We start from the raw sequence: 21,861 nt of genomic DNA on the forward strand, positions 1-21,861 counted from the left end.
CTGTGCCAGGTGTCCTCCACCCTGGCCTGGGGCATGGTACATAATGTAATACATGTTTTAGTTCTGTAAAATTCCACATCACAGTTTTTAATACAACCTGTTTTTCTGAACTTGCTTTTTAAAAAGTCTGCTGCTTTTGTGTCTGATGTTACTGTATTTCCACAGAGACTTAATCTTTTCTTATAGTAAATCCTTTTTTAAATGTATGTGATAGTGTGTTGGTCTCGTATTTTCCTGTGAAAATGTTGAAGCCTTGTCCCTTATTTAGATTTACTGTGGTTTTTAGTGTTAGCTGGTTTGCAGTAATTCAGATTTGTTTGGAAGGTCCCCAACCAGGATAAAAGAATCAGTGACTTCTTTGTGAAACAATCTGGGTGAATTCCTTAGAGATTTAAAGTAACTCCTTAATATTTACTTGATAAAAATTCTATTATGGAGAAATAGTGGCAGTTTCCCACACAGTGTGAATGTTGGGAACTGGAGATGGGAAGTTTTAGGTAGAACTGATGTCCAAATTAAGAGACGTGCTCAAAGCAAAATCACCATCACTCATAGTTGTAATTCACAGATTTGTCTAAAAATGCTCTTCCAGTACCTTCCTGGAAGAGAGTACGGTCCCTACGAAGACTAATGCACGTGGCACGTCAGTTGGAACTGCCTGCCCTGTGCTTACTGTTTTCTGCCTCTGTGGGACCCACACCCCCCGATAGACAAGGGCCGCGTGTGTTTTCAGTGCTGCAGGAGGCAATGTGACGCCCATCTCTCTTTCTGGACCTCTCCGTGATGTTAATGGAGTCTGAATAAGACCCTGTGTGTTAAGGGCAGAGAGTTAAAAAAAAAATGTGTCTAGTTGCTGGATACGTGAGTGCTTTTTAGAGTCTCAGGACCGAGCCGGCATCCTTCTGCCGCACTGCCCGAGCTTCATCTGCATCACGGAGGAGCTCCGGTGAGGTGCACGTGTGACTGCTGGCCGACTGTCCACAAAGACCGCAGCTGGTTTTACATCTGTTTTTTGTGTTACTCTGACTTTTCAGATTGAGTATGTGCCCAGCAGGGCTTAAAAACTGCTCTTGCCCACATTTCATAACTCTTCTGTGTGTAGATGACATTATTAGGGCAGTGTCCTGTGCCAGGAAGCAGAGAAGGTAATGTCGAGAAGAAAAATTACAACTCTAGTAAAAATGCTGGAAATCTTTCAAGGGCTTTTATTGCCTGTTTTGTTCCCTGAATGTTTGTCTTAAGCATTGTTACTCTATAAAAACAAGATTTGGGCAGCGCTAGGACAAAAGAAATACTCAAAGACCTGTGCGATTCTCTGGTACCTCTACAGTGGTCACACTTGAGGGACTGTGATGCGCTCACATGCCCTGCGCCCAGTAGGGGCAGCGGAGCAGTCTGGATGCCTGTGTTGAGGGGTACCGTCCCCGGGCCACGCTCTTTTGAGCAGCTGTAGGCGTGAAAGCGAAGTGCTGGTACAGCCCCGGGGGCCAGCGGGGTGAGGGTTCTTTTGCAGATCCAAATAAGGAGGGAGGTCTAGTTTCTAAAATGTGCCTTGCCAGCATTGTGGTGGGGCTGCCTGCGGGCAGTTGGTGTCACCGTCCATCACACCCTGCCTACAGCAGGCCCCCCAGGCAGTTTTACACTTTTTTGCTGTCAGGCTCTGCCAGGGAGGAACAGTAAATAATGGAGTAAGATTTTATTAAAGCGTAAGGATCTTGGGTGGAAGATGGAGGTGTTACTATGAAACGGTGTTCTAAAGGCATTTGCCGGCAGCTTCATCCTGACCTGCAGCTGGAGCATGTCCTCATGCTGTGTGAAGCCGAGGCAGCGGCCCCAGCCAGCTCGTTCAGTCTCAGTCAGTCCCGTGGAAAACGGGCCAGTCCCGAACGACGTTTCCCGGTTCCAGGGCAAGAGGACGAAGCGTGATTCAAATGCCTGAGCCCCTCCTGTTGTCCTCGTAGTAATAACAGTAGCTGTTATTCATCAAGCTCTCCTAAGTACTCATATGTTAATTGTAAACATCCTTTGAAATAAGTACTATTGCTGTCCCCATTTCACAGATGGTGAAACCAGAGACAGCTTGCCCAGAGTCATAGCTAGTAAATGGCAAAGCCGAATTTCAAACCAGGGTGACTAATCTCAAGCCAGTTTTCTAACCACCCATCTGACCACCAGTATAGCTGTTGGTGCTGGGATTAAAGAGGTCAGATGCACACATGTTCATGCAGCCTTAGTTATAGTGACCAAGAAACTATGCGTAATCCCCTTCCAAATAGAACATTATGTAACCATTTTTTTAACAGTGATTCTATAAGAAGGTAGGGAAAAGTCCACAATGTAGATGGTGAAAGAAAAGGACCAATCAGTGCACATATGGAAAATAGACCTAGGAGAGTAGCACATGCAGAATATTAAAATACTTATGTTGGAGTAATAAGGAAGGATTGCACTTTTGTTTTCTTTTTAACCTGGCTTTAAAGTTGTTAAATTGTTATTTTAGTGATGTAGATCGAGCTGAGTGGGAAATGGAACCACTCTGTATAAGGGTCATGGAAGGAGGAGAGAGAGAAACCTGACAGTGCAGGAGGGAGTGGCCCGGCGTTGGCCGAGGGGCGCTGCAGCTCTGCGTCTCGGTTCCGCAACACAGCAGGATTTGGCTGGAAACGGGGGTCTAAAACTGGAAGCAGTGTCATGCATACAAAAAATGGATAATATTTCGTGGATCCTCAGGTGGAATTTTTAAAGGAAGAGCCCCAGATAGTTCCTTTCATGTTGGTAATTGAAAGAATTTTGAAAGTAGGCGACATTATCAGAAAGAAAGCTAGTTATATTTGCTGAGTGAGCTGTTTTTCACAGTTGATGGAAAAGCTTATGCGGAGGACCGGTCATGTTTCGCAGAACATTGATGAGGATAAAATACTGCATGGCCCAAAAAATGGGAGTTTGGAAGGAGCAATTTCCCCCACTGTTAGAGCACAGTGAGGAAACGGTCCACTCCGTTACAAACGACAGAGAACCCCAAGTTCTGAAGCCTTTCATTAGGTACACGAAGAGGACTTCAAGGAGGTGAAATCGTGAGCTATCGTGCAAGTGGTCTTTAGTGAGGGTGTCAAGGGAAGACATTCGAGCCCGAATGCCTGTACAGGTAGAGCTGCAGAAGACTGGTCGGGAAACTGCACGGTAGAGGTGAGCAGTGAGTCATCATGGACATTACCCAGATGGCTCGCAGTCCCTTAGAAGGGATTGTTAGTGCCACAAAATCAGGCATTTGTTTTTTTTTTAAAAAATCATCCTACACACAGAAACCCTGTCGAGGGCACATTAGAGAATCCTATAATGCAGTTACCTTAAATGCCTCCCAGGAGGTGCTGGAAAATACCAGAACAGTGTTTGCATTTGCGGCGTTGCCTGCCATAGATTACACTACCAGAGGCAAGCTTTTGGAGATACGTGTTCCTCTTGGTTCTGAAGAATAAGAAAAGAATATGGAAGAGAATGTGACCTGAGAGATCAATCTCACAAGACATCTGAGGCACACTCTTTGCAAACCCAAAAGACCACAAATGAAGGGGATATTCAGCTGTGAATAATCTGTGTTATTTGGCAAAATCAGTTAGTTAAGGGTAATTTTATGTAATTTTTATCACATTAATAAAGAATACATCTTAAATCATAAATAAGATAAATGTTGGCTATTACATACTAACTTTCTGAAGTTAATATACCCAGACAAACTTATGGATCATAGTTGTATTACTAGTATTACATGGCCCTTCCTTCTTGCCTGTCAGTCCAACTCAGTATCTCCTTTGTGAAAAGACCAGCCCAACAGCCACCTGAAGGATCTGCTGACAGTCCAAAGCCTCTCCCCATCTTCAGCCAGAAACCTGCATATTAGGCTCCAAGGGGCAAACTAGAGGCTAGTCCCCGGTTTGGAGTAAGCCACAGGATATGCCGGTCAAATAAGGATCTCTCGTTTTGTAACAGTCTCCCACACACTTAAAAATAAGTAGGCCATGACCCAGATCTGAGTGTGCTGGTTTTTCAGTTCAGAAATCTAACTGAAGTCATCTTACCCTTGCCCGGCTTAATAGTAGCATAGATGTCTTGTTAAAAAATCTTCCAAGTTGCTTTCCTTAGAGTGCATGGTGTAACCTTTGTCATAAATATCAAGCACTCATAGGGGTAAGCTGTTTCTCACAATGTCATCCAAGTACACGGAACAGCAGCTGTAAAAGAAAGACAGCTGTTCTTGTATCAGAAGTATTTCACTTCTGGGTGGCATTTTTATTAAAAACAAGCATCTCTAGAAAAACAGTGCTGTGTGTCGTAAGCAGCTAAGAGGGTTTTCATGAGATTGGGCACAGTCTTGTCCCCATTAGACTGCAAAGCCTGTGAAGACCCTATCCTACCACCTCCGTATCTGTAGTTCTTAAACACTATACCTTGCACATAGTAGGCACTCAAAAATTTCACCTACTGAATCAACCAAAGAGAATATTAATAGAGAAAAGAAGCTTTTAAAATTTAATACAGCTTCACAGGGAATCCTGGGGCCCTCCTATTTCCGTGGAATAAGGAGCCAACAACTATTTTTTAAAAATGTATCATTTCACCTTGTAATTGTTTACAATAAAAAATTCATTTTCTTGACACATGGGACACCAGCCATTGTACAAACTTTTTAACCACTTAACTTTGTGCTTTTAGAGGGGAAAAAATACCTTAATGACAACACAGAATTGTGTAATAAGTATCATTGGCTTTTGAAAGATTCAACTATATCCTGTTCCATTTGTTTCATTTTAAGTGATATATCTGCAAACATGACATCACTTAACTTGGGTGTTTACCTTATCATTGTACATTCTGAGCAGGCTATGTTGCTGCGTGAGATTGCTTTTTCTCCAATAGCGCATAGTCTAGATGAACGAAAATGGATTAGAAGCCCTTTACCACAGGGGCACTTGGCCTTCACTGCTCACCAGGGTGGCTATCTGACTGTTCTCATTCACACCCTGCCTGCATACAGCTTCCAGAATGAGTCCAACCTGGTTGCCTTCTTTCTCTGGAAAAAATGATGCTAATGGAGGAAATTGGTCCATTTGCATTACTCACTGTGCCCAGTAAATTCTCTTTTAAAAAAAGTTAAATTTCAGTGTAGGAGGGTCAGTCTTTATAATGCCTTTTGACAAGCGTCTCCTCAGAGCAAAGTCCCGCAAAGTGCTGGCACCACAGAGTTGATTATAATCTCTCTTGCCCCATGAGTTTATGGGGAGGCAAAACCCTAAAACTTCAGGTGTCAATGGAGAAAGCATTCAGTGCCATAAGGATCATTTTAAATCTAGGAGAGGAAGACCTTGGTTCTCTCTGAGTTCTCTGTTTGTCCTTGGAAGTCAAGGTGAGGCATCCCCAGCCATGGCAGACATCCACTCTCCTTGCTGGCTGGAGGGTTGCCCTTTACCCCTTCCTTCTGCCGGACTGCTGTGTTCCTTCATCCTTAATTTCTGCCTGTCCCTACATGGTCCACTTGCAGAATTAAAGCATCATCATTGATTAGAAAGCTCTTTTGCTTCATTGCATCCCTTTATTTTACCTTCTGTGATTGCTGGTGAAGGTAGAAATTTCCAGACGTCAACACCTTTTCTGGAAAAGACAAAGAGCATAGTTCATCCATAGGCTAAGATTTGGCTCCAGTCCACCTTCCATCACACCCATTTTTCCTTAAGTGGAAGTTCCTTGTTCAGAAAAGCCTGGGGGGAGAGGAGGCTGCAGTCAGGAGGTAAACAAAAGGACCCCTTTGTGAACATAGAGCCAACACCTGTCGGTATTCTCACCAGACACCTGACAGTTTTGCTTTCACCTCCTCAAATGTGGTTTAGTCGCCATTCAGAGGTGAGCTCACATTCCAGCCGTCCCTCTGGAGTGGTTCACACCAGGGAGAGCAGAAAGGAGTGCCAAACAACAGCCCAGACAGCTCGCCGAGAAGGAATTAACGTTGGGATTGTCGTTGTGTTGTGTTTTTGGCAGCAAAGTGTTGAGAGGCACTATTGCCTTCACCCTATCATTAGTGGGTGGGTAACAGTGATATAAACTAAGAGATGAATTAGGGTAATAAGAGGCAAAGGAGAAAGGAGTAAATTTTCCACAAGTATTATTTTTATCTTCATGGTTATTTAACTTTGAAACAGAGCTTGAAAGTGGTAATCACGATCTACAGTAGACAAAGGACAGAATGTGCGAACCAGACAGGAAGGTGTGATTGCCTTTATTACTTTAACTAGGAACACACAGAAGTATGTACAATTTTCAGGAATACACTGCTATTTCCATTATAGAAAAGCAAAAAAAAAAAAGGAAAAAGTCTTGTGTGGCCTACTGTGCTGTCTCCATTTGTTTTCTTCTTTTTCTTAAAACTGATGAGTGTGTATCCCTCTAAGACAGTCTGTGCATCTTTTGCTTTTCTATGTTCGTTTCTTGAGCTGTTCTTTGGATCATTTTATGACATGGATATATATTACAGTAAAGCAACATACAGAGGAATGATTGAAAGCACAGAAAAACCTTTAAATAGGGTGAGCAGGTGTTTTAGCTTCTGCACAACAACTGTCTGCAATGCTGTACTCCAAAAATAAGCAGTGAGACTTCTCTGTGTGCATTCACTGATTCCTCCAAGATGTAATAAGCTCCTGCAGCATGCCAGACGCTTGGGCACTTGAACGAAACAGATGCCACTGTCCCCAAGGAGCTTACACTCCAGAGGGGGAAACAGACACCAAACAAATCACCCCCTCCTAAATTGTTAGAAATACTCTGAGTGAAAATGCCTTGTGAGCAGTATCAAGGGGACTTATTTCTACTGGGGGTGGGAAGGTTGCACTGAGGACTTACAATGGGAAGCTCAGGGTGCATTTTTAAGCGGGAGGGGCGAAGGGGATGATTTAGGGGCAGAGCCAGATAGGGCCCAGAATGAAAACAAGTGTGTCTACACCTAAAGAAGTGTAGAAGTGAATCAAAGGCAACTTTGCTTCCTCTGAATAATTCTGTACATGTTTTCATTACATTCTGATTTGAAAATAACAGTGATTCTATTTTCTGTACTGTATTTTTCACCAGTGGATAACCTTGTAAGGGTCTGAGTGAACTTTTGCATTCAAGTGTTCTGTCAGTTTCCTTACAGCACTAGTGCTGTTCCTATTAAAAAAGAAATTAAATTACTTTTGTTATCTGCCCACACTTAGAACTTTGGCTTCATATTATTCCCCTCTGTTTATTCAGCTCCTACAGAACCTTTATTGTGTAAGTTTGCGGATGGAGGACAGAAGAAGAGACAGAACCCAAACAAATACATCCCTAATGGAAGACCATGGCATAGAGAAGGAGAGGTGAGACTTGTAAGTCCTCTCTTGACTTTAGTGTGGATGTATAATTATGACAGCCTACATGGATAATTACGTAAGCGGCATCTTGACTTGGACACGACCCCTCTGAAATAGGTGCCCAAATTAATTTATAAATCCATATAATGTCACATTAAATATCTTCCCAGTGGATATGGTGGTGCTAAGACAGTGGTGATTCGCCAGATGGACAAATAGATGGTGGGAATAGCTATGTTTACTGGTTTATTACTTTTAAAGTAAAAGAGCATTTTAAATTGCTATTTGAAATGCACAAGTTTTTTTTAATGTCATAGTTTCTTAGAGTTTTCATTGTAATCATGCAGAAGTTATCCTGAATATCATTATTAAAATAATACTATATTGAGATTTTTCCTTAATTCTTTTGAATAATTAAAACTCAATTTTTTAATAAAATCCTTGGATGTCCATTTCCCCATATTTAGTTTCTTCAAAATTTTTTTTTAAGTAACATGCTGATTTGAGAATGTCTAGAGAAGTGCCGTCCATAGAAATGTCCTAGAGTCTGCACTGTCCAGCGATAACCACTAGCCACATGTGGCTGTTTGAGCACTTGAAATACAGCTAGTATGCTGGAGGGACTCCATTTTTCATTTAATTTTAAATAACTGTAAGTGACTAATGACTACCATAGGGGACAGTGCCGACTACAGCTTAATTCTCATATTGAGTTTATAATTACCTTTGTCTAACAAACTCCTTATTTTGTCAGATTCTACTAACCTATCACTGTTTTGTATTGCTGACTTTAAGACACAAACTTTGTAAATCATGCCTTTGTAGATGAATGTTGCTATTTCCTTTTCTTTCCCATAGGCTGGAATGACACTTACTTATGATCCAGCGACAGCTGCTATACAGAACGGGTATGTCATTAAGATAAATATGTAATAGCTTGAGGGAAAATGTGAAGGTGGGAAATATCAGACATTTGTTCTGTGAATTAATCTGTTGAAAGGATTACTCAATAAAGGCTTTTGTGTTCGTTCTAGATTTTACCCTTCACCATACAGTATTGCTACAAACCGAATGATCACTCAAACTTCTATCACACCCTATATTGCATCTCCTGTGTCTGCCTACCAGGTTTGTACCTTTAGGGTTCATCAAGAGTATGACAACTTGCTGGCCATGAATCACTGCTACATTTTTATGTGTCTTAAAATTTTGAACATTTATTGTGAGATTTAAGCCAAATGTTAGGCAGGTTGGATACCCAATTTAGAATAAGCTGCTTTTTGTTTGACAGAGTGATTCACTTTTAAGTATAGGAGAACGTAAAACACGGGAAAGTGATTGTTAGTTGTCAGTCCTTGAAGTCAGAGCATTTTAGAATTGGGAGAAACCTAAATATCTCCTCAGCAGCGGGCCCTGCTGTTGGGCACCATGTGTGCCAGACGTTGAAACTGAAGAATTACCATCAGGTGAAGTACAGAATAGGTGTGCCCCCTTTGCCTTTGTGTTTCAGCAAGAACCAACAAGAAGATCAAGTAAACATGCTAGCAAGTAAAGATGTATCTGTTAGGTAATGTTAAATGAGCAACGCAGTAAGATTAAAGGCCAAAAAAGGGAGCAACTCCCTGTTTAGATGATTTTGTGAGGAGGCTTTACCAAAAATAAATTCCCTACTTAGAACCAAGATCCCATTAAGCACTTGTTATAATCCTGATGTGGTTTCATTGCAGGCCTAGCTCCTATTCTCCACGAACCCAGGGGTACATATGCATTTCTCCTCCGGTATCAGAGCGCCTCTCACAGGGTCACTGCCCAGCCCAGGCAGGAACATTATAACAGAGTCCAAGTACAAACATGGGGAAATATAGTTCTCTCTTGTTGACTATTGAGATCCTGTGTGATGAAACTAAACTTTTGTGTATTCTTGTTTTTAAAACAACTGAATCAGATTTTGAAGCCCTGATTTCTGGGGTTAGGGGACTACCATATCTAATAACTGTGTTATTTTACTTTTGTAAGCCTCAGTTTCCTCATCTTTAAAATGGGGATAATAATAGTTTTTCTCTCAAAGGTTGGTTATAAGAACTAAATGAGTCTATCTATATAAAGAGCTCAGCACAGTACCTGGCATATCATTAGCACTCAATAAACGTGAGCTGTGGTTATCACTGTCATTATTAGTATACAGGATTAGCTGGCTAATAAGAGTATATTCCTTATACTTTAAAAAAAAGATAATTAATTGGTCACTATAAGCAATATCATAACAGTGGTTCTGTCTAAAAACAAAACTAGCTTTGAACCACAAAGAGGAAGTGGTTTGTGCACTAGCCCTGAAGTTTTAAAGTAACTCCCACAGCCTGCCCCAGCCTTTAGGTTCTCCTCTCCTCCTTTATCTCAGTTGTCACTCATTTTCTTTTCTCTCTCTGGGTTGTTATGTTATTTACGCTGGTGCTTCAGTCAGCTAGGCATATCATATACTCACTTAATGCCTCTTTAATTATTTTGGACTTAAGATTTCCACATTTTCCTTGCCTATATAAGATGCAGTAACCTCTTCTGTAGTGCATTTTCCATAATTAACAAGCCTGTGTCTGATATTAAAAGGTAGTCTTCTTTCTTGACTATCTGAACTTGGAAACCTCTGCCATTTATGTGTATCACTAAAAATCAGAACAAGTAAGCTTATTCTCAGGCAAATGAAAGATCGTGCATATTAATTTGAATGTATTCTGCTGTAGATACTATAGCCATTAATACATCTCCCCCACCACCTCTTTTTCCCTCCTTGTTCTAAAAGCAATGAGCATTTTTTGCCACAGAATTAAAAAAAAAAATAGACCAGTGTTGGTAATAGATTTGATACATTTAACTGGAAATATTTCATTTCAAAGGCCTGATTTCTTCTCCTGGGCATTCAGTGTTTCCCTAAGATACATGTGGAATTTCATTCCATTTGCCTCACATTCAGTGCCATAACCTTCAGGACTGATTCTTAACCCCAGTACAATCAGATGATTGTACTTTAAATGGTCTGTGATTCCCTTGAATTGTTTTTAAAATGGTGCTTGTGTATTTGCAATTAGTTGCAGGGAAAGGGTCTATTTCTTTCATTGGGTTTTCAAAGGGACCCATGACACAAAACAGGCTAAAAAACTCCAATGGCAAAGAGTTCATAGAAATAGATTATTATTCCCATTTTATAGTTAGGGAAAATTGAGGAATAGAAATTAGCAGCTGCTAATTTGCTGCTTAAGAAAGAAAATCAGATTGTATATCACAGCTCCCTAACCCCATAATGCTATAAGCTTTTAGATTATTAAGGCCATTGAAGCATACAAAAATGGGAGCATCTGGCCCAAACTGGGGTCTCTGGGGAGCTGCTCACCTCCCCATGATTTGTTCAGTGAAGGCTTTGCACTCGTGGTGGAGTGGCCCTTCCACTAAACCACCATATGCTTACGTAACTGGATTTGACAAATTGGCATCTGCAAGAATCCACCTGTTCCTCCCCCGAAGGGGCAAGGCTGCAGTCCAGATGACTGAAATGTTAACAAGGCAGAAGCACCTAACTTTGGTCTGCCTTAGGTGGCAAAGGAAACCAGAGAAAACAAGTATCGGGGCTCTGCTATCAAGGTAAAGCTCAATCCATTCTTCCCCCATGACTCTTCCCCATACCCTCTCTGTAAAACCTCTCAAGTCAGCAGCAGGAATAAGATACATGAGGGTTTTGTTGTTGAGAATTATAGATGAAGCTTCTTTTAAAAATTACGTAAGCCTCAGGGAAGCTCGGGGCATCAATAAATGGTGTGATATTTTTTTCTCTTGAGTGGCAGACTGGGTATGCTTTCCTTCCTGCCCCAGAATCTGCCTCTCATGTCTTATTTCTCAGTCCAGAGTTTGAGGGTCTAGTGTGGATGCCCTTTTGATGGTAGACATCAAGATTTTGTTATTGAAGTTTGATTTCCTAAACCTGAATTTCATATTTTTATTTTCCACACTAACTAGAAATTGTTGGCCATCAGGCAAGATTTTTGAAACCTAATGTCCTGGGTACCAAAAGGGATTGAATTTGGTTATTCTTTTTAAATAAGCACATACTTAGTTTTTAATAAAATGTGCTGGAATTCTCATTCATTTATATTCCTAAAGCACCTACTTCTTACTTGATTATAACACCTTTTCACTATTTGATTCGTTAACTTGTCCACCTCCCTGCTTAGCCAGTACGTTTCCTGAGGGAGGGGCCCATGTCTTACCTTTTTCTCTCGCGCCTGATACTCAGTAAATACTTCTTGAGTGGGCAAATGGAACTTCGTTTTGAATGATCATTTCATCCTATTCAGAGTGACCAGTTTGCCAAGAATTCTGCCTTAATCTTTGCAATCATTGATAGTATTATTGTTTCCTTATTTTCCTTCTATAGATTTTAACATGATTAAACGAATTCTAGAGAAACAAGTGGCATTCCAAAGGAAATCAATGTTGTTGGTTTTTTTCCAAAATCCTCCCTTTTGCAGGTGCAAAGTCCTTCTTGGATGCAACCTCAACCATATATCTTACAGCACCCAGTAAGTTTTTCTTCTTAATGGTTTTGTGGTTTGTAAATAAGCTATGAATATGTTAAAACACCGTTCTCTGGGTTAAAAACCATTTGCCAAAAATGGTATAGGATTTGGGAAATTTTAAGCATGGAGTATGAGAATGTACAAGTTCATTATAAATTTCCACTGACCCTTGTCTTAAAATGAATTGGTAGTTGACATTAAGTTAAATTTACAATCTGTAAAAACACAAAATACATCATATTTGAGTCAATGCACAATTTTCTTCCTTATGCCAGTTCTGTAGGGAGAGATCATTTGACTAAGTTTTTTAAAATTTTATATTTAATTTAAAGTTTTTAAATTGCTGAGTTTTTAAAAGTACTTGGGATGAAACTGCTGTCATTTTTTACATTCTGTTGAATGCAAATAAGTGCAAATATAGTTTAAATATAGCAAATATAATTTAAAACTGAGCTAAGATTTTTCTGTCAGTGTTACTTAGCCTCTCCTTAGAAATTATAAATACTAAAGTAGTAACACCTACTTTGGTAAATAACAATGTAATTTCTTTAGTGATGTGACTGCTTATATGTAAATTATAGTTTTTCAATTGAGTGGGTTAACACTTGACCTTATTAGTGTATTTAATGTTTTTCAGAGATACATAAAATCCACTTTGTTGAATTAAAATATGGGTTTTAAAAGTTGAAAAATAAAGATGGAGAATAAAAATCACCAAAAGAGCTAAGAATGCCAACACAGTGACCTTTACACTTGCTGTGAGAAAGCCGCATATTTGGGCATAAGCTTTCTAGTAACTCAGGCAAAGTGGGAATCCGGATAAGCCATGCAGTTCACAGTACTTGTAAGATAAAAACAGATCAGCTGCTTAGGTAAAACACTATTCTTGGCCTTAAGCTGAGACAGGAATTTCTCTTGGCATACCTTCTCAAGAGGACCCTGCAGTGTAATGTTGTCACACACTGTGTGTGGAACAACAATCCAGGGAGAAGTCGAAACAGGGAGTTGCTGAGATGACTTTGAAGAAGCAGATGAAACGTATTTAGTTGCTAACACATGAAAAGAGCTTGCTGGCAATGTTGTGCATATAACATACACACATTTCTGCATGCAAACATACATATGCACACATCCATCCACAATCCCATAGCACTTACCACATGCACACATATTTACACCCACAAATCCACATACCTGCAGATGTCCATGACAATCGACATCTCCAGCACTTTGCACTATCCTGTTTTGGAATGCTGGGACTCAGCTCACCTCTCATGTAGGGGCCTCCTAGTACAGTAGCTCCTACCGATGAATGAGAAAAAGGAGCAGGAAACTCCTTCACCATATTCTGGGCTTCTGAGTCATTTCCGTGTTACCACACACTCTTTGATGATGCACATTAAAAAGTTAAAATTTTTTTTCTTACAAAATGTATTGGTAACTAACTATCTCTGATGTACACGTGCATATATATATAAATAGAGAGAGAGGGACAACTTTAAGAGAGAAAAGCTGCACATATCTCAGTTTAACGTCTTTGAGGAGGCAGGAGTTTCCCATCTGAGAATTCTTGTCCTTCCCCACCCAGATTTAGACTCTGCCAGCAGCCAGCAGGGCGCCTGCATACCAATCTTGCTATCAGTTGCGTATCTGATTATCAATAAATAACTGGATATTTAAGGGATAAGTCAGGTACAGTGATACGGAAAACGTAACATTTGTGGAGAGCATCAGAATAATTGCATCTCGGGTAACTGGGTGAGAGGAATAGTATAATTCATAAGAATAAACATTATATGTGATAAAGAAAACGCAAAAAATCCAGAAATAGACTTAATTAAATTTCAATTTATGCAATCAGTGTACCATTATGTAATCATTAAAAATGATGATAATGATGGTTATCCAGTAAGCTAGGTGAATATATGCAACAGATTGTTAGGTGAAGAGCAGGAATGCAGGAGGTGAGGTTGCTTATGGACCCTGGTTGCAGCTCTGTGACAACTTGCCGAGGCTGGAATCTGGGCCGTAGTACCCTTGTCAGGGTGTAGCCAGCGCCATGTATGAAAGGGAGGGTCGCTTATGGGTGACTGCTTTTCGCCTCTCCTCTCTGCTTTTTAACTATATTTAATTTTATTTTTAATGGCCAGAAATTTTTCAAATGAAATAAAAGAATCTGAACTTGGATTATTAATCATCTCTGAATCTGCTTGCCTCCCCTAACACCAAAGTGTCATTCAAAGTTCTGAGAAACACTTAAGTGAATGAAGAATGTGATCTTGATCCTAATAGCCTGATCTTGAATCAGGTGACTATCTCTACAGAACATTTTTTAAACAAAGTGCTGTTTTGTAATATTCAATACAGTATGTTGTTTGTGGCTGCATAAAACACCGTCTTTTTTTTTTTTAATTAAGAAACTATTTTGTAACCCTAGCCAGCCAAAAATAGCTTACATTTCCTATTAGAGCTCCTGCTGGACAAGGTTGCTGTATAGTTTAGGGAAGGTAGAGGGAGAGATGTTTAATACAGGATTTCTGTAAAGTATGCCCTTAGAAAAGTCTTAGGAAGCACAATCTAGAAGGTTTTTGGGAAATTCTTCACAATACCATTTGCAAGCTTGAGAGAAGGTTATTTTTGTGTTTCACATTCCTCAAAAAACTAAGGCATTTCCTGTGCAAAGGTGATTACAGAACCCTAACTGCTGCCCTGGGTTTCTCTTGCATTGCTCTCACCTCCGGCTGCCCAGGGTGCCGTGCTGACTCCCTCCATGGAGCACACCATGTCACTACAGCCTGCATCGATGATCAGCCCCCTGGCCCAGCAGATGAGTCATCTGTCACTAGGCAGCACCGGAACAGTAGGTGGCAAATTAATATCATGTGTTCTGGCAAACAGAAGAGGGTAAATTAATGCAGCCTGTGTCTTCCTGTCAAGTACAGGCTCTCTGGTGTCAAAGATGATGGCTAATCCCTTCTCCCCCCTGACATTGCCTTCCACATAGTGGATACTCAGATATTTCATGATTAATTGATGAACTAAAAGTCCATTCTTTGGGTATTTCTCCTTTACCAGAATATAGTGCCCATGCATGACCATATCTAGCTTTAATAACTGTCATTCATTTGCATTGGTAGACCTGGTCTCATGAAGCAATAGATGAAGGCAATACATGGTGACAAGAGTCAGGAGATGTTTCTTCACTTATTTCTTCTTTTATGGAATCTGGGGACACTGAATCATGAGCTTAGTATTGACATATTTCCCCAAGGTCCCAGGGACTGGGTGGGGTATTGAGGTTCAGCTGATACCAGATTAACTTCCAGGGTTGATATGCGTAGCATTTAGATGCTAAGATGGCCAGGGCTATAATTCAGACCATTATCTGTGGAGCTTAAAAAACAAGGGTAGTGTGTTTCCATGCTTACATTCAAAATCAGCAGCAAATTCTTGTGAAGGCTAAACCTGGGCCACACACATCCAAGTAGATCGACTAGAAAGCTCTCTTGCCTTTGAAAAAGGATGATGATCAGCACCAGGAAAGCAAGGGTTCATTTCCTCATCTGCAGTGAAAGTCATTTGCCCATTGGGTCTCCACCTATGGAAACAATTCTAGATACTAGTTCAGTGGGTCACTGGAAAATAATGAGGTCCTTCGAGGAGAGATCTTATAAAAGTAGCATATTGGTGATACTGAATTATTGAGGATGATAACTTTAAAAATCTTCACCAGTGTGCTTCTTTGTTAGCAAAACCAAAGAAAGATGGGATTTTCCTCTTGACAAATTCAAAAAGTGGAGAAGAGAACATTCACTTTGCCTTCCATATGACATATTTATAGGCACTGATTAAACTTCGGGGTAGCCCTTTTAGTTTCTTTGCACCTTTAAAATACTTGACATCCCACCTCAAAATTCCCGAAGTACTCAGGATTTTACATGCCTTCTCATTGCCCATCCTGATCCTGTCCTCCTTTTCAGTACTTGCCTGCGACGTCAGCTATGCAAGGAGCCTATCTGCCTCAGTACACACACGTGCAGACAGCGGCCGTTCCTGTAGAGGTTGGTACACACCATCCAGTGGCTGTTCTGGCCTTGGGTAGTGTCAGAAATGGGTAAATTAGATAGAGCTCAAAGTTAATCAAAAAATCAAACATTTGCATGAAGAACTGAGCTTAGAGGTAGTATATACCTAGAACATTTTCAGCTACTATCTACTATACATGCAAATAAGTATAGCAATACCCAGACCACACCCCCAGGACTCCCAGAGATACATTGTCCAAGGTTGTGGCACATTTCATACCCCCTCAAGGCTCTGTCTTATCTCCTGTGAAAAGATACTTACAGGCAAATTAAGATAAAGCTGGAGTTTGCAATCCTAGTATCAAAGATTATATCAGTAACAATAATTACAAACATAAATCAGTTATAATTAAGATACATGAAAAAAATGTTTCAAAACTGTAACAGGAATGAAGATTAAAGTATACCTGTTTCTTCTGGAAGCTCTTAGTATAGCCACGTTGTTATTAGCTCTTGTTATGGAAGAAGTCTGACATTTGAATTAAAAGGGTTTTCCTGTAAAGTACCCTTAAAATTCCAAGGAAATTCATCAACCCAATCGATCCGATCCTCTAGACAAATCCCATAGACTCCAATTCCAGAAACAGCCTTAGGACTGTGGCTGGATTTTTGTGGAGGGTTCTTGAATATCATTTTGTTGGCTGCCAACTGATTTAAATTTGTGCAATTATGGACAACTATGGTTACCAAAACCCACGATCCCTTACCTGTGATTATGAAACACCCAAAAAAATCTGAAAATAAAAATTCTCTTTGTAACTACTTTAGCAAAAAACCTGACCTGTGGTAAAACTCAGCCTGAACTGGTGCAAGACAAAATCTTTACCCCACTTAATATGCATATGGATATCTCCCAGTGTATACCTGTTAGTACATTTGATTGGAAGGTACAGCCATTGGCCCCAGTGGGTATATTCTATGATGCACAGAATATATATACCAAATTTCAGATTCTAAAATCTGAAAACACTGAATCCCAAGTCACACCTGGCCCGAAGGAGTAAGAGATTTGTTTGATAAGTAAATTGTAGCTTGATATCAAGAGACTCTGGTAGAAGTTGGCAGGGGGCAGGGAAGTTCTTTGGATCTGTCAGACATTTTAACTACTTATGGAGCTAATAAGCCTTAAAAGCTCTACATGACACTGGGGGACTTTAAAGAGTGCCTGTTCTTACGATGTTGGACTCAGTCAGACCTGCGAAGCAGAGTTTGGATTTCATTGCTCACCTCTCATCTGTTGCGCTTTGTTACAGGAGGCGAGTGGGCAGCAGCAGGTGGCTGTAGAGACGTCTAACGACCATTCTCCGTACACCTTTCAACCCAATAAGTAACTGTGAGGTATGAGGGCAGGGTGTCCGAAATGATAGAGTTCAAGTCAAGGAAAGTCAGTGATTCTTCAAAATGGTGTTAGAATAACTCGGATTTGGTCACACTGCTCTCTCATCATGGCCAAGGACTCCAGTGTTACTGAAATGTCCATATCAGTGGTTTTGTGCATTTGCAGATTGAGTTTTCTGTCCAGAAAGAACAGTGCCTTATACTGAAGTCAAATCTACATCTGCTCTCTCTCCCTTTCCATCATCCCCCAAAAATCTGTAACATATCAGAAAACACCAGGTACCAAATATGTCCCACAATACATGTATTCTACATTAATATTGCTTTAATGCTCACAAACTGAGGGAAATAACAGCATAAGATTTTGCTTAATCTAGCATTACAGTAGTAGCAGTATCTTGCCTCTGAATTTAATGTCAGTGTCCTTAGATCGAGAGGTTTCATTCCCAGCTCTCACTTGGATCACAGATCTCTAAGGTTTTCACTTTTCTGTGCAGATTATAGTCAAATACCTCCATGAAATTTAGAACACCTGAGCTTCTGGACTCTTCTTGCCAAAGTATGTTGCAGGTACCAGACTTGAAAGGCAGACTCAAGCCATAGAAAGCCAGCCCTTCATTCCAGAGTCTGTATTCGTTGATCTGTCACCAGTGATGAGCAAGCCTTTTTCAAACACATGTATCTTTAAAACAAGAAAGAGATTACAGAGCTCTGCAATACATTATACCTAATGCACAAAAAGCATTTGTCTTTTATTTTTCTTTTCCAGATGTACAGAAGGGTATCCTTACATGAAGAAGGGTGTGAAGGCTGAACAATCATGGATTTTTCTGATCAATTGTGCTTTAGGAAATTATTGACAGTTTTGCACAGGTTCTTGAAAACGTTATTTATAATGAAATCAACTAAAACTATTTTTGCTATAAGTTCTATAAGGTGCATAAAACCCTTAAATTCATCTAGTAGCTGTTCCCCTGAACAGGTTTATTTTAGTAAAAAAAAAAAAAAGAAAAAAACCCAAAAACAAAACAAAAGATTTTTATCAAATGTTATGATGCAAAAAAAAAAAAAAAAAAAAGGAAAAAAAAAGAAAAAAGAAGAGAAAAAACTTCAATTTTCTGGGTATGCACAAAGACCACGAAGACTTATCCAAGTGCATGACCGGATTTTTGCGGTTTTGTTCATTTTGCGTTCAATTTGTGTTTTTTTCAGCTGTATGAAATGGGCTTTCTGAAGTTTAAATAGTCTGACTTCACCCATGGTGTCCCGTGCTTGCAGTGCGAGTGTTGCTGTAATTCAGTGTGGCCGTCGGTGTCTTTTCTTAGCTTTCCGTTTTTCTTTCAACGTAGTGTGAAGTGTCTGATCTTTTTCTATGAATTCCAGTTTGCCTTAACTCTTTCGATGCTGTAGCTGTTTCAGTAAAAGTTAGTTCAAACTAATGATGTAGAATGCTTTGACCAAATGAGCTGGTCTATTTTATGCCTTGTAAAACAGCAGCATAGGGCTTTTCAAAGGTAGTCAATAAAAGTTGCTGAAATTTTGGCTTTTTTAAATATGTAGTAGGTGTTTTTAATGATTTTTTCACATAATGTGTAAGGTAGTGAAATGCAAGAAGGGAAAAACGTTTTGTGTGAAACACATTTTCTGACTGGGGAACTTTTAATAGGGTAAATTGTTTGTAAAGGCTGTATGCCAACAGTTTCCTCTGATAGTTTGACTGATTTAGGATATCTGCTGTATGATGCAATGTAAAGTCTTTTTTTGCCTTTTTTCAGGAAAAAAAAAAACTAGATGTTCTAGAATTAGTGTTCGGTAGCGTCGGGGCTGGGGGTGGGGGGCGGGGGAGGGGAGTCACCGAATGTTTCGTCCTTCCTTTATACTAATGATAGTGCTTTAGAACGAGAATTCTGCCCGAGATCTGGCAAACCGAAAAATGTTGCTATTGCAACTAAATGGCAAAAGCTAAAAGTAAGGATTTCTCTTCAAACACAAGCTGAGATACGAACAGAAGCAAAACGATTGGCTACTAGCTCTCTCTATTCCATAAATTTGAGAAATAAACATTACTTGGCACTTTTAAAGGTAACTTCACCAAAGACCGAAGAGCCAGTAACCAGTAGCTCCAACTTGTCTCAGCATCACATCTTCTGTGCTCTTTATTTTTGCCGGACCAGTTTGCGGTTAGAAGAATGTGCCTTTTTTGTACCTTTGCATTTAGGTTTTATAATTTCAATTGATGTATGGACACACACACACAAACAAACAAGCATGAAGGAAGATTTGGATCCAAGCAGTGCCACACTTTACGTCATCACTACAAGTGTTAAGTGTAAAGAAAAACCAATTTTGAAACTATGAAATTCCTGATTCATAAATACACAGTTATTTCTACTTTAGGACATAATAAGATGATTCACTGTTATTAAAGCTCTTTTATTAAGACAGTTGCATATGTTTGAAAAGCAATGGTAAATTAAGTTGTCTTCCAAAACTGTGTACTTGTCTGGTCCACTGTGTGTGATCAGTTATCTACCTCAGAGTCTATTTTCTTTTGTGCCGGGACAGGTTGCTGGCCCTCCCTGTTTCCACAGACCAAATCCTCCTAGCTCAGGAGCTAGGGCTAAGCAGTTATTTCTTTCGAGTATTTTTTAGTTCTTAAATTTTATGCTTGTATTTGATTATAGATGTCAGTGACATTTCATAGTTTCAAAAGTCCTTGCTGCTCTGAGAAGTGTAGATTCTAGTGAAAATTACATAGTCATACAAGAAATGTGTTTTTGTTTTTGTTTCTGTTTCCTTTTTTAAAGTTGTGGTATTATTGGTTCTATGCTCCCTGGAATATTACTGCTTTGTGAAAGTCCAGACTGAACGCAGCCCCCTCCTTGTACTTAGTACATTTATAAACCTGGATCTCTCACTACTTGATATTTTTGCATTAGTTAAGACAGCAATTTGATAGCTCAGTTAGAGGGGAGGGGAAATCTGCTGCTAGAAATGTCTGAACTAAGTGCCATACTCGTCTGGGTAAGATTTGGGAAACATAACCTCTGTACATAAAAAAAAAAAAAATCAGTTAAACATCACATAGTAGACAGCCATTAAATTATAAAAAAAAATTAATTTATGAAGAAAGACCTTTTGTACAGATTGAAAAAAAAGATTTTCATAGAGATATCTATATGATCAAGAGAGTTAATTTTTTATTTTTGTTTTACTAGTGCCACAAACTTGCCAGTGGTAACTTATTTGTCCGGTTCAAGGTAACTGTAGTTTTCTTTCCTAGGACTTGTTGTTAAACGCCAAAAGACATTTTTGAACTGTACATTTGATCAGATTGTTAGCTTTTTCTGTTTTATTTCTTTTGAGAAACTTTGAATAAAAAACATCTGAAATTTTATTTTTCCTGTCATTTCTTAAAGTAGACTTTATATATACATTTCTGATCTCTTTTTTTCAGCACAGTAGATGGTTTGAAAGGTGAAGAATATTTCAGATTCAATGATGTACTCAAGATATATTTCCTTAAAAAAATTGGGAAAACCTTTCTACTCTCCTCTTTTGATTATTTAAATCTTTGTACAGGGACCAGAGACATCAACCATCCATCGGCTCGCCACATTTCATCCCAGCCAAAGCCCACCTTTGGTATGTTCTTAAACACAGCCAGACCATTCTCCTCCATCCTTCTTTAACTGTGGCACTGCCCAGCAAGGAGGACAGAATAAAAGCAGTGTCCCATCTCTGGAAAGCAAGAGCACAGGTAGGGACTTCAGGATAATCTTATCCGTGCCTTGATGGCGGTGGGGCCTCCCTTAGTGACCTCAGTTGACTGTTCCCAGTAGGAGGCGCCAGTGCAGCATTCATGGGCAGGGATAGAAAACTTTCCCGGGCTTAACTCCCTTCACCCAGGGTGGAGTAGATACTTGAGAAGTGCAGGATTCTTTTTCTGTGCAGTGAACTAGGTGAGTGGACTTCCGAGCACGTCATTTGCCAGGACCAAGGAACTCCGGTGCTCAGTGGCTCTTTTAGGAAAGGAAACACACTGATGATAACCAGTGCTCCAGAGAGCAGTGTTGGGCGGAGGCAAGTGTGGCCGCATTGAGACTAATGCCGGCTGCTAGGAATGCAGGCAGAGTGGAAGTGCTGTTCTGGCTGCTAAGCACCTTACGCTTTGTCGCATTTTTTTTTTTTGTCATTTTTTTATATTTAGGAAGGCTTTATGTCCCTGGAGTCTTGGGACATCCAGTGGCTGCCTTTACATGGAAATTAATTAAACACATTTTCTAGAACACCTTTTCCATCTCTCCAAGAGGGAGGTGCCAACTAGAGCGATGGTGGTTCAGAAAGAATTGCCACTCCTGTGGGAAAAAGACCTGCCTGGCATTTCGGACAAGCCCCACCTTGCTGAAAGGCTGAGGGGGCGCCAGGCATCAGGAGCCAAGATTTCCCCTGTGAGATGGGCTGGGACCCAGCATGCAAAGGCAGAATCCTTGG

The 21,861-nt window shown here is 40.0% G+C and overlaps 1 protein-coding gene across 8 annotated transcripts in view; it reads left to right on the forward strand.

The window, feature by feature from the left end:
• RBMS1 (RNA binding motif single stranded interacting protein 1) overlaps positions 1 to 20,764 on the forward strand; it is a 207,667-nt gene extending 186,903 nt beyond the window's left edge. For 5 of the 8 annotated variants that reach the window (XM_036884257.2, XM_036884255.2, XM_036884258.2 and 2 more), the window contains exons 7-15: positions 7,279 to 7,394; positions 8,238 to 8,287; positions 8,414 to 8,507; positions 10,965 to 11,012; positions 11,897 to 11,947; positions 14,694 to 14,804; positions 15,925 to 16,005; positions 17,283 to 17,367; positions 18,137 to 20,764. In XM_036884257.2, coding sequence (XP_036740152.2) covers positions 7,279 to 7,394; positions 8,238 to 8,287; positions 8,414 to 8,507; positions 10,965 to 11,012; positions 11,897 to 11,947; positions 14,694 to 14,804; positions 15,925 to 16,005; positions 17,283 to 17,360 — 629 coding nt within the window. In that variant the 3' untranslated portion in view covers positions 17,361 to 17,367; positions 18,137 to 20,764. The remainder of the gene's footprint in view (positions 1 to 7,278; positions 7,395 to 8,237; positions 8,288 to 8,413; positions 8,508 to 10,964; positions 11,013 to 11,896; positions 11,948 to 14,693; positions 14,805 to 15,924; positions 16,006 to 17,282; positions 17,368 to 18,136) is intronic. The other 3 variants (XM_036884259.2, XM_036884262.2, XM_036884263.2) reach the window with 3 other exon arrangements.
• The last annotated feature ends 1,097 nt before the right edge of the window (positions 20,765 to 21,861 follow it).

Source organism: Manis pentadactyla, chromosome 8, assembly GCF_030020395.1.
Source record: "Manis pentadactyla isolate mManPen7 chromosome 8, mManPen7.hap1, whole genome shotgun sequence".
NCBI classification, from domain to species: domain Eukaryota; kingdom Metazoa; phylum Chordata; class Mammalia; order Pholidota; family Manidae; genus Manis; species Manis pentadactyla.